The sequence below is a fragment of the Uloborus diversus genome, chromosome 10 (assembly GCF_026930045.1).
Source record: "Uloborus diversus isolate 005 chromosome 10, Udiv.v.3.1, whole genome shotgun sequence".
Classification (NCBI taxonomy): Eukaryota; Metazoa; Arthropoda; class Arachnida; order Araneae; family Uloboridae; genus Uloborus; species Uloborus diversus.
The window spans coordinates 24,159,768-24,176,263 of NC_072740.1; the positions used below are offsets into that span (position 1 = coordinate 24,159,768).

Sequence of the window (16,496 nt, forward strand, 5' to 3'; positions counted from 1 at the left end):
TCATGCGAGGGGTGGGCTCTCCCAACTCCTAAAAGTACACGATTTTCAATCAAACAAAGAGAGTTTCTTTAAGAAAAGTTCCTTTATGGTGAGAAAACCGGGAGAAATCAGACGCCCAACCAAGTAGAACATGCAATGAGAACAGAGATGATTGAAGACATGAAAATATTCCAACCGAACAATATCTGACAAAAAGTCTAATTCAAGCTGCTTTTAGCCGATATACAAAGCAAAAAAAAAAGCAAATAATACTGATTTATCAAGAACCGACAGTCTTTTAGAGAGATTTAGACCCAGAGGTATTTGAAGATAACATAAAAAATAGACATTTGGAGGAAAGTGAAGCAGATATTGTTCATGAAATTTCTTCCATTGCTATGGACATAAACAAATAAATAAGAAAGAATTATTTTGGGATTGATATGATAAAACGATAAATCAATATATATATATATATATATATATATATATACACACACACACATATGATATCGATTTATCGTTTTCTGATTTACCAGCAATTAAAATACCATCAATCTGTAAAAATCAGAAAAATAAAGTAGAGCTAGTCTTTTTCTTTCTTTTATACATACATATATACATTCTTACTACATCCTTTAAGTTTTAGCAGATCTAATCTGCATACAGGACACGCGTTTTACGCACGAGAAAACGCATAAAATGAGCTACAAAAAAAATTATTTTCCAGAAAACAAGAAGAGATCCCATGCTGTTTTCTTTTTCATGATGTTTTACACATAGCCAGGTACCATAATATATAAAAGGTTTTTTTTCCTAGTGATGCTGTTTTGAGTTAATTGTGATCAAAAAAGCACAATTTTTGAAAATTTGAAAAATATCAGGGCATTTTTCTCCTAAAAAAAATTAAACCTCAAACAAATTTTGTGCTATTTACTCTCTTCATAGTATAAACTTTCTGTATATATCACATTTTTTTCGGGGGGTGGCTTTTTGAGGGGAAATAACGCAGGTTAAACTTGCACAAAGACAGATAAAATCCATACGTTGCGACACCTTATCTGAAGAAAGCAACAATCCCCAACCAAAATAACTATGAAGTCATCATCACTAGATACAGTACAACCAATAAATATAAACATGACCCTGAGGTGGTGTTTCTGTAAAGAGCTATAGCGCACTGAAATGCGACTTATAGAATTTTTTTAAAAAAGCGCTGCAAAACCTCAAACTTTGGGAATTTTTAACAAGCGAAAGAAAATTTTAGGAAGGCTAAAAATTTGAGAATGTTTACTTCTTATGACCTACTTTGACATATAAAAAAATTAGGAAAATCAAAAATGGTCACTGCCAAAATTTCCGTTTTTTGTCTGAATTTCAAAATAATGGCTCTTAACTATCCAACGGTAAACTAATTTTAGTACTCTGTTACAATAAACTGCTACATTATTAAATATGCTGCTTTACTAAGGTATGAAAGTCGTATCAACAAAATACTAAGAAAAAAGTGGGAACTGCACAGATACCACTTTAAAGACTTAGTATTTGTCACTTGCATTCAAATTGCCTTAACAAACTACACAAAACGTGTAGTTACTTTTTTCTTAAAGCTTTTAATATTTCGTGTTCACAAATCGCCAAAAACTCTAGATTTAGGTAAATTAAATTACTAATGATCACCTGACCACAATAACTCAATTTTGATAAAATGTGCAGATACGACATCTGTGCTTAGCACGGCAGTATTCCTTGCATCACTAACTACACGCTACGTTTTATGTTTTTAAAACTTTAAACAGAATTGTCAGGGACTGTTTGTTTCAATAAAGATAACTCAGAAAACATTCTCATTAATCATTCTGTCTGGTTTAAGTAAAAATACAGATAGAAAATGTTACCTTTTCTATATGATACAATGCCCAGTGCCAAAAGTTATGACATGCTAGCAAGCCACACATCTGTAAAACAGAAAATGGGAAAATAAGGACTGCATTTCATAATTATAAATACTACAAAACAAACGAAATGGGTAGTGGAGAATTTTAAAAGATTGAAGACTATTTTTGAAAGAAGTTGTGTATCTGCAAACCAGCTCTACAAGCACATTGAAAGCTACACAAAATTAAGATTCATGAACCAAATTTCCCTCACTAATCAGTACGATTAATTTGCATACAAGTCCAGTGTTAAATGAATCAACTATATATATCTAAAGAAAAAGGGAATACTTACTTCTATCTTGAATGCATCATAAAGGTGCAGTGAGAAAGTTTTGAGAGGTTACACTTGACAAGAACCTTTGGGTTTAAGCCATATTGCCAATCCTAATATGTTTACACACATAGATATAAGTACTGTATGACCAAATCCCTCCCCTTTTTTTTTTAAATATTACTTGAGTAGAGCAGCAATCTTCAAATATCTGCATTTAATTTTCCAAACAACTTAATATTTCTTAAACAGTCAACAGTATGATAAATATATAGAATGCTGAACAAAAATTAAGGTGAGGTTTTTTTTTTATACATCAAACATTTTGTTGAATTCTAGCATTTCTATCAAAAAAAAGGAGAATCATAAAAGCAGAATTCCATGAGTCGGAATATGAAATTCATGGTATTCTGATAATTTAAAAAAATGGTACCTTAATCTCCCATACTTATATGAATAATCAGATTTTTGCTGTCTCATATTGTTAAAGAAATACTATCTATGGTAGTACAGAAACAATTTCCTGAAAAATCACACAGTGCTTAATAAACTTTATCAATGAAGTTTCTTTGATGGCAATATTTTTTCATTAACATCAAACTAGTATATTTTACTGAATATAATACTCTTATTAAATTTTTTTATACAGCTCCATCAATGTAAGCTATCACAACCAGCAATTTTCAATATCAGATAATTTAATATTCAAGCAGGTGGCACAGCTTTATAAAAGCCCATTTGTGAAATACTAGTGAATATAATTTTATTTCTGCATTAAAATATACTAAAATTTAAAAAGTGGAGTAAATTCTTAAAAAGTGCACTAAATCACTTTGAGTATAAAAAAACTACAAGTTTATTACACGGCCATTTGAAATTACACTAAATATATATATATATATATATATATATATATATATATATATATATATATATTATGTTCATTACCTTCCAATCTTCAGCTGTATTTCTAAGAAAATTTACACCTTCATCAACACGACCTTCCATTTCAAAAACATGAGCCAAAGCATGAGTGGACCAAGCATCTTTTGCATTTATTTCTAATCCCTAAAATAAAATTTCTTCAGTACAAAATAAATGCACACAAAAAATAGTTTTTTTAAATGCATGGTTTTGAATCCAGTTACAAATATCTGCAAATTTTTGCATAAAAATTAAAATTTTATTAATGCTGGTAGTATTCCAATGTATACTTACATATTAATGTGAAAAATACTATATTGATAGCTTTGATAAGATTCTTACCTTCCTAGCATTATTCTCTGCTTTTTTATAAGATTCTATTTCTACCAAGCCAAAAGCGTACATTCCAAACAGATGCCTAAAAGAAATAAAAATTTGTTGATTCAAATAATATACAACGACTGCTGATAAAAATCAATCTTTGCACACATCTCAAAATACCCACACGATTGGTTAAACATGAAAAAAGCTGAAAGTTGTTTGCAAAATTACTTATGCAACCATGGGCGCACTTGATTCGTTTACACTTTACGAGCCTAGAGGGGGGAAGCCCCTTTGTCTGCCAGAGGGCACCTTGACGAAAATCTCATAGACTTAACATAGGAACAGTGGATGGATCTCAGAAAAATGCTTTTTATATGAATAATCACTTTTGTACTGACATTTTACCTTATAAAATGCATTTTGTTTGTAAAGAAAAGAAATATTTGTTACAGAAACTATTTAAAGCTTATTCTCTGAAGCTGCATATTATTTATATTTCCTGATAGAGAAAATTGAAACTGGAGCACATTTTTAATGTTTATATTATACGCAGAAACCACAAAAGAGGGGGAAATGTGAAACTCAATTCCAATAACTATAACTCACAGTGTGAATGTTCAATTATAAATATGTTTAAAATTTAAATCATTCATATTCATAGGGTGGGGTAAATGCTATAAGTACGTGAATTCAACTCTGTATTTTTCATACTGTTTCAGAGAAAACTCGAGAATTTAGTATCTTTTCACGAGATTAAAATATCATTAAACCACCATTTTGTGAAAAATTCAATTTTATGCAAATTTGCAGTTACCTAGATGTAGCATTCAGCTGACGATATACTTATTTTTTCCTATTTCTTCAAAAAAAAATTTTTAATATACAATGCGATGACCATTGGAAGTGAATTGTTAATTTTGTTAAGAACTTGCCTGCATTTATGCAGTGCGAAACTATCATTGAATTATTTTATCAAGAATTCTCAATCCAAGCTTTCTAGAACAGTACATTTCAGTTATCTATTGCTAAGAGTTTGTTTTGGTTTTTAATTCTTATTTTCGTAAAATTTGGATATAGCAGGAATTAATTGAACTTATTTCTATGCATATATCTGTACCTGAGAGGTAAAGTCACAAAAACAAAGCCAAGAGACGAGTTAGAAATTTTTCTTTTCTGATAAAAATTTTTATTACTCAATCGGATTGCCATTTATGAGCTTATAAAAGGAAAATTTGTTCACGGAAATCTTCACATATAATTCTTTATATTTCTGAATACAGTTTAAAAAGTTGAGTAAGATGGTGCAAAAGTCTCGATTTTGAATGGGGTGACTTGGTGCCCTGAATTTACCTACCTGAAGCTACAAATATACAGTCGGACCCCAATTTAACGAACTCATCGGGACCAAAACTTTTATACGTTAAATCGGGGTTATTTGTAGTATCAGGGTGTGAAATTTTTGTTCTTAAAACTGCACTTACCTTATCTAAAAACTCCTAATAAGCAACTGCGCAAAAATATCCATAATTAGAAAGTGAAACTGAATTACAAACTTTTTATTTAGCATTTCACGACTTATTACACACTAGTTAGTTTGAAATTTTAAACTACTAACACTAAGTAATGATGTTTGAGAATTTCCTTGATACTTGACTCGAAATAGTAGTCTTTCGACTTTATAGAGAGAAGAAAATATCATTTGCAGCCTGCTACATGAGATATGTTCTTACAGTTTCCAGGCCAAATAAAGCATTTGAAAAAGTAACAGTTTTAATAGAAGTTTTACTATTGCTTTTCTGCATCAAAATTAATATTCTGCATCTATATTAATAAGTTACTCCACGCCCATCAAAAATTGCTGATTGATTCCAATAAAAGCCTTTCTATATCGGACAATATGGATATAACGTTTGGAAAACAATCCAATATTTTCTAACTCAAGTTAACAAAAAAAATTCTTTTCGACTGCTAAAATAATTGGTTAATTCGGAGTTTATTATTCGGTAAATAGGGGTTTTTGCCTACATTTTAGTCAGGGAAAAAGAAAAATTCTTTAAATCACAAAGTTCGTTAAAAAGATTTGTTAAATCTGGGTCTGACTGTATAATGTTTCCTAGTTTGCTTTAAGAGGAACTTTTTTTATTGCACGTTACGATAAGCAATGGAAGTTCATTATTTTGAAAATTTTCTCTTGTGCAGTAAAAACTTAGACACAGTAAAAACTTAAATGCAGTTAATTTTAGAACTTATTTTTTTAAGAAACCTCATTTTGAAGTAATGCTTTTCTTCTCTTATTCTTTTTGAACAAGCTCTTGTGAAAGTTAACATTTGTCATTTATTTTGTTTTCATTTGCGCACACATAATATGTGAAGAAAATAGTGATGTTGCTTATCATTTTCAATTCATTTTTCTTAGAAATTTTATGTATTTGTTTTTGATAATGTTCAGCAAAGAGTAAAGCGGATAAGTGAAAACAAAGAATGGAGAGAAACTCAGTAGCCACTGCGAAATGCTTCAGAAACTGAAGTAACATTTGCTGCCAAAACTGCGATAATGATTCACACTTGATGGCAAATCAACTTTGTTCAGCCAGTCTCATTTGGACAAAAGTTGAAGCCGCGCTTGTCCAGGGTGAAAAATCACCCTTAATGTTGCCACTCTGTTCTCAAGGCACTGTAGTCGGGAGGAATGGGTAACGCTGCATATGTGCCAAAATAAAATACAAACTATTGATTCTAGCCTGTCTAGTAGCAGCTTAAGACGCATTCTCCTACATCCTATATCTACCGAGCAAGCTAGAAATAATTTTTGAGACTTTAAGCATAAATGCAGTGCTGTCCTGTGCCTCTCAAGTCTTCCCAATTTTAATGGAGACTTCTTTTAAGAATAAATCAAATTCTTGATCATCTTTCCCTTATCTAGTTTTTGATGATCCATATCCTTGGATCTACATTTAACCATCCGTCACATCACTAGTTGTTACCAAACTAATTTTAAATGCTAGAAGAGTTAATATGAAATATCTTAAAAGATTGCTTTAAATAACTAACACGATTTTTTTAATAACTAAACTTTTTTTTTAACTCTTTCACACCACTTACCCATATAAAGGAATTTCAGGATTCCAACGAGGAATAACTTTCTCAACAGAGTCCTTCATTTCTTTTTGATAACCAAGGTAAAAGTAGGTATCGTGAGCTAGTTTTAGGGCTAAAATATCTGTTGGATAAGTGTCCAGTATGTTATCCCAAATGGTAGTAGCTTCAACCCAGTTTCTTAAAAGAGAACAAAAACATTAAGAGAAAAACTTCTTAAATTCTATAGTACTAATTTAATCAAATAATACTATTATTACAAACCTGATCTTAATCTAATAAAATAACATACTAACCCGTCAGCCCATGTGACAAGAGCTTTCACATGGTCCTTCTCACGAGGAGTCAAAATGTTAACTTGACTCTCACTCATTAATTCCAAGTTCTTAATGTCCTTCTGGAAATCTTTATCAATTAAAACACTTCGTCCAGTTCCAATTAAATCTAAACCAACCGAGAGAGCTTTTCCCATAACTATAAACAAATATTTAAAAGAATGACATTTTAACTGAAGTATCAACAGGGACTTTTTCAATCATGAACATAAAATTTACTTTCAAACATATAGGAGGCAAGGAGTAAAATTTTCAAAAATGACAAAAGGCCATGGAACAAAGATTTAGTTGTGTAGTTATTTTCACTTTTATTTTTTTGCAATCTCGTAATTGCATGAATTAATAAATTCCAAAAAAACTTAGCTGAAATATTTGCTTTACATTTCACTGATCATGTATAAAAGAAAGCTATGGACTGGCTTGCATCAGAAAATATTTCCCTTCAGAAATTGTTCTTTGAATGAAGGCAGTAATTTGTGACATAAGCTATAACCTAGAATGTGTAATGTTAGTTGGGATAAATGGAAATGAGGAGAATATGAAAACAAACTGCATAGCTGCACTTGTGATTTTTTAAACTAAACTACTGGTGAATGAAGACTATACAACATAAAAAAGACATACAAAAGAAAACAAAAGAGTTCTGTGTGTTTCTTAACAACTGTATAGGCATCACATCATTAGAAGATGACACCAAAAAAGTTGTTTATGTTTTGTGACCTAACGTTTTCTTATCCAGCAAATATACTAACAAGAAGCAACTGGTTTCAACTAGCTTTACCTGACATAAGAAAGTTTATTAAAAACATTTAAGTTATGAATAGCCCCCTCCCTGTTATTTTTGATACGTAACTTTGGCATTTCCACCTATCCCATACATAGAGTTAAAGGAATCTCCATTTGTTATTTTGATCATAATTTTAGAAGTTCAGATTTTGATGTAAATTATACCTTTGCGAACAATTTACATAAATTCAGCATAAAATTGAATTTAGAATGATTTTTTTTTTTAAATCTTTTCAAAAACTTTCAGATTACATAGGAAGAATTCAGCAGGTGGCGCGCGATATATGGGACCGAGATTGAGTATTAATGCTATAGAACTTTTTAAGTCTCTAAAATGATTTCGTATTAATCTGCCAGCATCAGTCTCATGGGGAAGGAGATCACTTTTTTCATTTATCCTAAGTCTCTAGAGGACATGGAAATAGGATTTCATCCCCAAAAAAATGAATATGGTATATTTTTTCTTTTTCAGATTACTCTCAAGAGAGTAGTCTTGGATGCAAGGCACTAAATTATCGATTGATCCAAAAGAAAGAGAAGGATTCTAAATTGAAATAGAAATTTTGTTTCTCTTTACCCCAACCTGGCCAAAGCCATACTCATAGTAAACAAGTTTAGACCCCTTCTGAAATTACACAAAACTGTAATTCAGGCACCTCCTTATGTACCTGCTCTGAGATACTTTAAATACGGGACCCCTCCTGGAAACATTTACCAAGCATGGTAAAAATGAGCTATTTTTTTATCATGTTTTAAATAAAAAGTTACTAAACATGCACCTTAGTTTTCCATTTTATTTTGAAACTTTTGAGTCATTTCATTCGTAATTTTTAAATTTAGTATTTTATTTTCAAGCAATTCTTATGACAACTTAAAATACATATTATGCTTAACCTATTGCTGGTTTACTTTGCAAGCTATTATTTATTTATTTATATAACTTTCATCAGATACTGCTTTAAAAAATGCTATAAATGTTAACATTAAATGTGACATTACTCCCCACTACTTATGGAAAATAAGGTTTTGGTTAGCTTTTATGGCTATTTTGTTCAGAAAACCTGTGGTTTATTTCCTCTTTAAAAAAAGGTAAGCAGAATTCCCATAGCAACATATTTGAGTGTTTGTTTTAAATTTTTGTCATTGAAGGATGACTTTTGAAACTGATGAATTTGCCTAAATTGAATAAAAGAGTTCACTAGTGGAAGTTCCATGCGAAGATGACACATATGAATCAAGGATTATATGTGAATTTAGATGGATCAAATGCTTTCAAATCAGAAGTGATGAGGTCAAAGTAGAATAGGCTAATAGTCCAAAAGCTTTGTTATTTTCCTGAGCATAGAAGAAAATTTGAAGAATCTTGTTGTTGACGAAATTAATCTTAAGCAAGCATGTGAAATTCCAACTGAAGTCTTTATAATTGCCCTTGAAGTGCAATTTTGTTAGGAAGCATTTCACTGGACCTTTTCTTGTTCAGGAGAAACACTAATAAGTGACTGAAATAAATTTGAAACAAGCAAAAATGTAAGGATTAGAGTAAAATAGCTTTCTTTATCTACAGTGATCCACCATTTTTACACTATTTTAGAGCAATCGCCACTGCTTAGTGTTTTCACTTGACCATAGTTGTTATTTCTTTGGTTTTATTTTTCTACCAAAACCCTTCTATTCCACAGGCCTTTGCAAGCATGTTCCTTTTCCTGGGCAGTGGCATTCCTGTTCCCCGGAATAAACATTATTTATACCCGACCCTCGACTTAATCTTCTTTAGACAAAAACAAAATCCAGCCTCTGGCATTCATTTCAAATTTGATGTCTTGAATTCAAACTTTTTTGTAATTATGATTGTGATAGGAACTATTTGTAGAAACCAAAACAAAAAACCCCAACAAGTAGGGTCCTATCTATCGCAATTAGCGATTGCAAAAAAAAAAAACACATAATTTGTTCACACATTTGACAAATCAATATTCAGATGAATGCAAGAGGCTAAATGCTTGATGTACCGTAATTTCGGGTAGATAAGCCGCGGCTTATACGTGTTTTGAAGTTGAAATTTAACATCTGCGGCGTATCTGCCAGGACGGCGTACCTGAAGAAATTTCCCCCCCACCATTCTTTCTTAGTGCTTTTCATGTTCGCCCAATCGAGTGGCAATGTTAAAATTCATTAAAAAACGCTAGTAGAACTCTCAAATTGCACCATGAAACAGGTTTTTCATTAAATTTAATTTCTCCCACCCTTAAACCTGCGTTAGTTTGCGCGAGACCCACGTGATAACAGGCCAGACAACTCCCCTCCCCCCCGCTTCGTTACGCCACCAGTAGTCGATCTTTGAACTTGGCGCGAAACTTAAAAACAGTGCAGTTTACCAGTAGTGTTGCTTGCTCTGGTTGATATAGATGAAATAGGAAATATGTAACTTCGGATGCACATTTTTGAATACAATTCTGTTGGATTTATCTCTTCCTTCCCACGTACCGGAATGTAGAGGCAATTAAAAAATATATGTATAATATAAGTCTTAAGTATCTGCTGAGTGAAAAGTGAGTCAGCGAGTTCCGCTGCCGAACAACCTGCATGTAAAGCAAAAAGCTGGATGCCTCATGGAATAAATTTTAAAGTTCGGAGGTAAGTACTCTTTTCTCAGATAAACAAATTTACATTTTATGCAGTTAAGATTTCTTAAGTTTTCCTCCATTACACAAACAATTGTCAGTTTCCTTTCCGATATCTTTGTCTGTAATTTGTAATTTCAGCATACTGCTTTAATATTTGAAACGGTTAACTTGCAACTTTTTATTTCTTTATTTTTTCAACTTTCAACACGCATTTATTCGAAATGGATTTTCCAAACTAACAATATACATATGTCAAAATTTTCTGCGAATATACTTGTTGCTATCAGAAGCGTAACTTGGTGTTGATATTCAGTAAAAATGTAAACAAGTTTATTGAAACAGGCTTTTAACTTAACTAATCTTATATTTTCGGTTTCGATTAAATTGTTTTATACGCTAGCATGTGTTATTTTGATCAAAAAACATTCCTTGATGGGTTTCCGTAGTTCTGAGATAAAAGATTAGATTTGAACGCCGGAGGTCGTGGGTTCGATACTTAAACATTTCCCCCCAACTACGCCCCTGCAATGTTATTCAAACAAGCTGGTTCTGTGCGTAAATTAAAAAATATATATATGGTTTTTTTTTCACTGTTGTCTTTAGGTTTTATGATATTTATGCACACATTGTGGTTAAGTTAACGGTATTCATAATTTCTGGGCTTGCGAAAGATTAATTTTGAGCAGTGGATACACAACGTGTTTTTGCCAAATGCTCTATGCTTGTTTGTTTATGCTTAAAAAGGGCAAAATGTCTTGAACTACATATTTTTTGAACTCCTTGGGTTTTCTGTTAATAAGCTTTCAGGAACTCTGAAACTGTAACATAAATTGAATTAAAGGGCTGTCTATAAAGTATGTTACAAACTTTTGAACAAATCCCCCCCCCCCTCCTCCTTGTTACATGTAACGCTGTTCAACATGAGCATATTGTTATAAACAACGCGTGATGTCACACTTCTTGTTATCCCCTCCCTTCCCCCTGTCACAAAACTGTCACATTGATTTCCTAAAAGAGCATACTTAGCAAAATGTTGATCTAAATTTAACATATATGAGGTTTTAAGTATTAAAGAAAGTTGCTAAAATGGTCATTCTATGAAAAGTTTTTTGAAAAATATTACTTTGTCATCAATTAATGCTTTTTAAAATAATTTTTCAAAAGCCTAAAATGATGAACAATTAAAGCCCCCCCCCCCCACACACACACAAGAATCATTAGCAGCAGAAAAAGCTAAAAATGGGAAAGTAGCCGAATTCCAAAAAAAAAAGGCTGTTTAGATATTGAATACATTTTTTGATATACAACATACAGTATTCATGATGTATCATTCATTCTTTAATTAACGTTTTTCAAGTTGAATTCCTGTGTAATTTTTCGAGAGTGCCCACCGAAGGGGGGGGGGGTCGGAATCATAGTCTCATAGTAATGATAGCTTTTCAACGGCTATAGTTATAAATAACTGTGCCCTTGAAATTTTAAGGGAGATGGAGATGTTTTGGTTTTTTTTTTTTTTTTTTTTTGAAGGGTTTATAATTGCACCGTCTACTTTGGGGATGGCACCCAAGCATTCACGTCTTTTGAAAAGCATAAATTTGCTCAGCTAAGTTAACATTAATAATCTGGTATTATGTACTTTAATTTGATGTTATTTCTTTGAAACATATTGCAGTCCTGTTTCCCGTTTACTTAAGTAAAAATGTTTATTTATTTTTTAAAATTTCATTTAATTCTTATTCAAATACAATAGTAATATTATTTTTCGTTTTGATGTAATTGTAAAATGAAAGTTCATTTATTTATTTGAATACTTCTTAAGACTTAATGTTTCAATACAATATACGAGTACTTAAAATGCGATTAGTTAAAAAACAATTTCTAATGAAAAATAAAACTGTGTTTATTTATCACTTTGTTTTAACATGATTGTAAAATAAAATCGTGTTTAGTTATTTGAATACTTTGTAAGACTATGAATTAAGCTCAGTGTATTTTTTAATGTATGATTATCGGTTCCTTTTTATGTTTTCAAATGAAAAAGTAGAACTTGTAATGCTACTTGAATAACAGAAGACAATAATAAATAAACCAAATAATTTTATTTAACCAAAATATTAATCGAAGTGCTCCCTTCCCAATATCATTGTGGATCGACAAACGATGACGTCATTTGCTAGTTGGATGGCCTTTTTATCTCGAAGGCCTCGGTTTGCGCCGATTTTACCGCTTTTCGCTGTTGTTGTTCTTTCCAGTGTTGCCAGATTCGTGATGATAACATACGTTTTACTAGGCTGAAAAATGGAGGAATCGCTAGCTTTTCTGAGTTAGAGTCCCTATAGTCTGAGTAATGTTTTAAAATGTCTCGATGATAAATTAAAAAAAAAAAAAGAATCAATTGATAAAGGGTAAACAATTTTTTAATGAACTGCTAAGTATAACAATGATTTGAAAACTTTTCATCCAACCAATTGTAGATGTCATCTGGCAACACTGGTTTTTTTGTGAAACCATAGCATTTTCTGATTTTTTTTTACACAAAGTTTATTCCATTTTTATCTGTTAACAAATGCAGTTGCTTGTTACAGTTTTGTTCTAACTAAAATAAATGATCGCATCCGTACATATGTATATATAGAGGGTGTAGGGCGCCATGATTATATACGCTCTTCTGCTGCGTATACGATAGGGCGGCTTATCTACCCGAAATTACGGTAATGCACTGGATACTGCCCCCCCTCCCCTAGAGTTTTTTTTCCTTTGAGCAAGTTTTCTATGATGCAACAAGTTACATCATAGCATCTAAAAATTAAAAGGGATTATTTCAAAAATGAAATAATTCAAAGATTTTTAGGATTTTTTTAAAGGCTATATGAGATTATGCTATTTAAATTTTAACTGCATTACTAAAAAGGAAAAAAAGTAGTACTATATTATGCACAGATAATTACCAAAATTTGGATCAGAAGCTACCAAATCTTGAATAGTCTTTGTTAAGCCACCCAAAGATGGATCTTCATACCAACCTACATACTGTAATATAAAAATGGGAAAGATATTAAAAACCAGATTTTTGAAAGCAAAATGCTCTTGCTTTCAAGTGCTCACCCAGTTTTGGCAAGGTTGTTATGTAAGCCATTTACATAATAAAATGACTAACTTTTCAATGTATTTTATTAAAATTATTTCCATACCACTAAAATGTGCCAATAGATAAGAAACTGTGGTTTGTAAAGTTTCTGCTCATTTGGATATTAACCTGTCTATCAATGAGAGTAAGTTGATTTTTTAGCAAAAAAAAATGTAGTTTTTCCTACTTAACACCAAAACTATTCATCCTAAAAAAATGTGTTCTGGTCTCATTTCAATAAGAAATTCAGTCGACTTGAAGTTTAATCTCATTCATATTTTTGATTAAAATGATTGAGTAATGCTTGGGATTTTTCAAGTCTGGTTTGCAGGAGATTTTCTAAAAACCTCATTAAAGACTAAGTCATTAAAATATAAGCCACATTAATTATTTTAGTAAATTGTTAAAATCTATTCATCATGTAACTTTTTGGGAACAAAAAAACAGAATATATGCTTTGGTTCTGGGGTTCTGGCTATGTACCTCACAGTGAGAGATGTAAAAATTCCAGAAATTTTGAAGATATAGAAAAAGTTTTCTGGAGAATTTGGAAAAACGGAAAAATTGATTTTTTAACCAATTTAAAAGTAGTTGATTAGTTCTATTTTCTCATAAAACCCAACTTTTTAAAATTTTTAGTCTATATTATTTTTCTTCTTAGAAATATGCCCGAAAATTTTACTGTTAAAAAAGCCTTTCTATTTACTGACTGCAAGTAGATTTATAAGTTCAAATCACCAAAAATTATCCAATTTAATCCAATCATCAGTTGACGGTTACTTTCAAGTGGGCTACGATTTTTAAATTAATAAATCAATTTTTTGATGTTTTTTTTTTTTTTTTTTTTTGTAAATTGTGAGCTTTTCAACAAGAAGTTGTTTAAAAAAAATTTATTACATGCATTTACATACATGTGTACTGCACACGCCAAGCTCATAAATACACACATTAAAGAAAAATATATTAAAATTTTAACTCTAACATTTCCACTAATTGATGTTACAAATATTATTCTGTCCTGTGTTTACATTTAGTTTTAATGATAAAATAGCATAATACTTTGGTGCACTAGGATATTAAATTATCTTACAGTTTGTATTATTGAAGTGTTTTCCTGTGGGATACTGAACTCATAAAAAAATATTTGAACAAAAGACCATTGGAGTGTAAATATTATAAATTTTTTAATTCATTATTGTGTGCAAGAAATTTTGAATTTTTCCCACAGGTGTAAATTAACAACTCCGGGAAAAAAAAAATTTCCAACTGTTTAGATCTCTACTCAAGGCTAAAACAAATAACTGTGTGGTGAGCTTTTCAAAATAACTTGACAAGACTTAAATGCAAAATGCTGCATACCTACAATGATCATTCTGCTATTAAACAATTAAACACTATTACTTGACATCAGAAAGGATTCTAAAAATGCACTACATTACTGATAAAAAAAGCGACAGCCGAGTGATACTCATTGACGAATACCTTGTTTTAACAATATGAATATCTTGCAAAATTCTTTAGAATTCATACTATTAAAATCTGTGCATGTCTGTCTGAAGCTTGGTGTTCTCAAGAACCGCTGTGAGTCTGAGTTGAACAAAATACCGATCAATTCAATTTTGCTAAGAAAACGATAAGACCAATCTTCCAATTGTACCACTTTAATTAGCGGAGATAATGATTAAAATGTCAATAAACGTTACATTACTCAGGAATTTTTATTTCTTTCCTGTTGCCATTTTGCATACGGATTAGCAAATAAAATTGTAATAATTGTTTTAAAAGGGGAGTTTTTTTTTGGCTGCCATCCAATCCTCAAAACAATTTTCCAATGCTATTATGACTAGTTACATTCAGCCTTGGTATCTTAAGCATCACTTCTAATCAAAACAAATTAGGAGAAAGCTGGTAGAAATTCAGTTAGCTTCATTTATTTAAAACTACTTTTTACTAATTAAATTACTATATAATATTTTTGACGAACTAATTTTGTAAAATCTTGTTTTGCTTCCCTTAATTTTAATTACTTCTCATGAATTTTGAAAATCTTCCGTGGAAAGGGGAACACATTTTTACATTACATTTGTATTTTTTTTTAGCCTATTCTAAAAAAATACAAATTTAAATCTGTACATCAGAGCCAAAAAGGCTAAGTAAAAAATTGTGATTTTCCTTTTATTAGTGCATTGAACATTAGGATGGACAGTAAAAAGGGAATTTTCTAGAAGCAGCTTCCAATAGCAAAAAAAATGTAGGGCATTGCCATCCTAAACATGGGAAAAATAAAATATTTGTGTCTTCAGATCGCCCATTGGCAGCAAAGTTGGAAAAAAAAAAGTGTTTTAAACTTTTTCCTCTTCTTTTTTAGCTTAAGATAACAATTTTTAATGAATTTTTGGATGCTGCTAATTTTTAATGTAATGAAATATTGACAAAACAAAGCAATTGTGTGTTAACTACATATTTGAAACACTGGAGAATTCTCATATTTATCACATGTTGATGAAAATAAATCCGAAATACTGAAAGCAATAACCTATCAAAATAGAATAGAAAATTAAATTAAAAACCAACATCTTTTACCTGTGAAAGTGCAGCATCATATAGTTTACAAGCTTGATCACTTGCAGATGATAAATGCAAACCTTCCTTTCTCCATTCCTAATGTCAAAAAGCTTACATTACTAAAATTTTTGAAGTACACCAAATAAACATGATCAAAAACTAAGTTTCTCTAAAAAAAAAAAAAATAGTATTAACGAAAATGGTAAAAATTCATGAGTTTGAAGAGGGAGTTCACTGTATCTTGTGGGCTTAATTTCAGTTAAACAGACCATGCAACGACTATTCGAATCAAGAACCAACTGCTTAAAGGAGGTTCGGACACTTATCTTGTCAGTGTTAAATTAGTCATGTTCAGGAACTTTTATCTCAAAACCCATTGAGAGAAAAGTCTTGAAATTTCAGTTCTCACTTTTTACATATCTTTAAATTTCAAGAAAAGGATTTCTTAAAATTAGCAGCAATTACAAATTTTCTGACCTTCTACAAGAAGCAGTTGCTTTAAAATAAATACAGTAAGCACCCGAT

General features: G+C 31.0%; 1 protein-coding gene across 1 annotated transcript in view; it reads right to left on the reverse strand.

The window, feature by feature from the left end:
* Positions 1 to 16,496, reverse strand: part of LOC129231435 (tetratricopeptide repeat protein 38-like) — a 66,242-nt gene that overhangs the window by 23,396 nt on the left and 26,350 nt on the right. The window contains exons 2-8 of the mRNA XM_054865750.1: positions 15,990 to 16,067; positions 13,228 to 13,309; positions 6,831 to 7,008; positions 6,541 to 6,714; positions 3,457 to 3,532; positions 3,139 to 3,258; positions 1,878 to 1,937 (exon numbers count right to left, since the gene is read on the reverse strand). Of these exons, the coding sequence (XP_054721725.1) occupies positions 1,878 to 1,937; positions 3,139 to 3,258; positions 3,457 to 3,532; positions 6,541 to 6,714; positions 6,831 to 7,008; positions 13,228 to 13,309; positions 15,990 to 16,067 (768 nt within the window). The remainder of the gene's footprint in view (positions 1 to 1,877; positions 1,938 to 3,138; positions 3,259 to 3,456; positions 3,533 to 6,540; positions 6,715 to 6,830; positions 7,009 to 13,227; positions 13,310 to 15,989; positions 16,068 to 16,496) is intronic.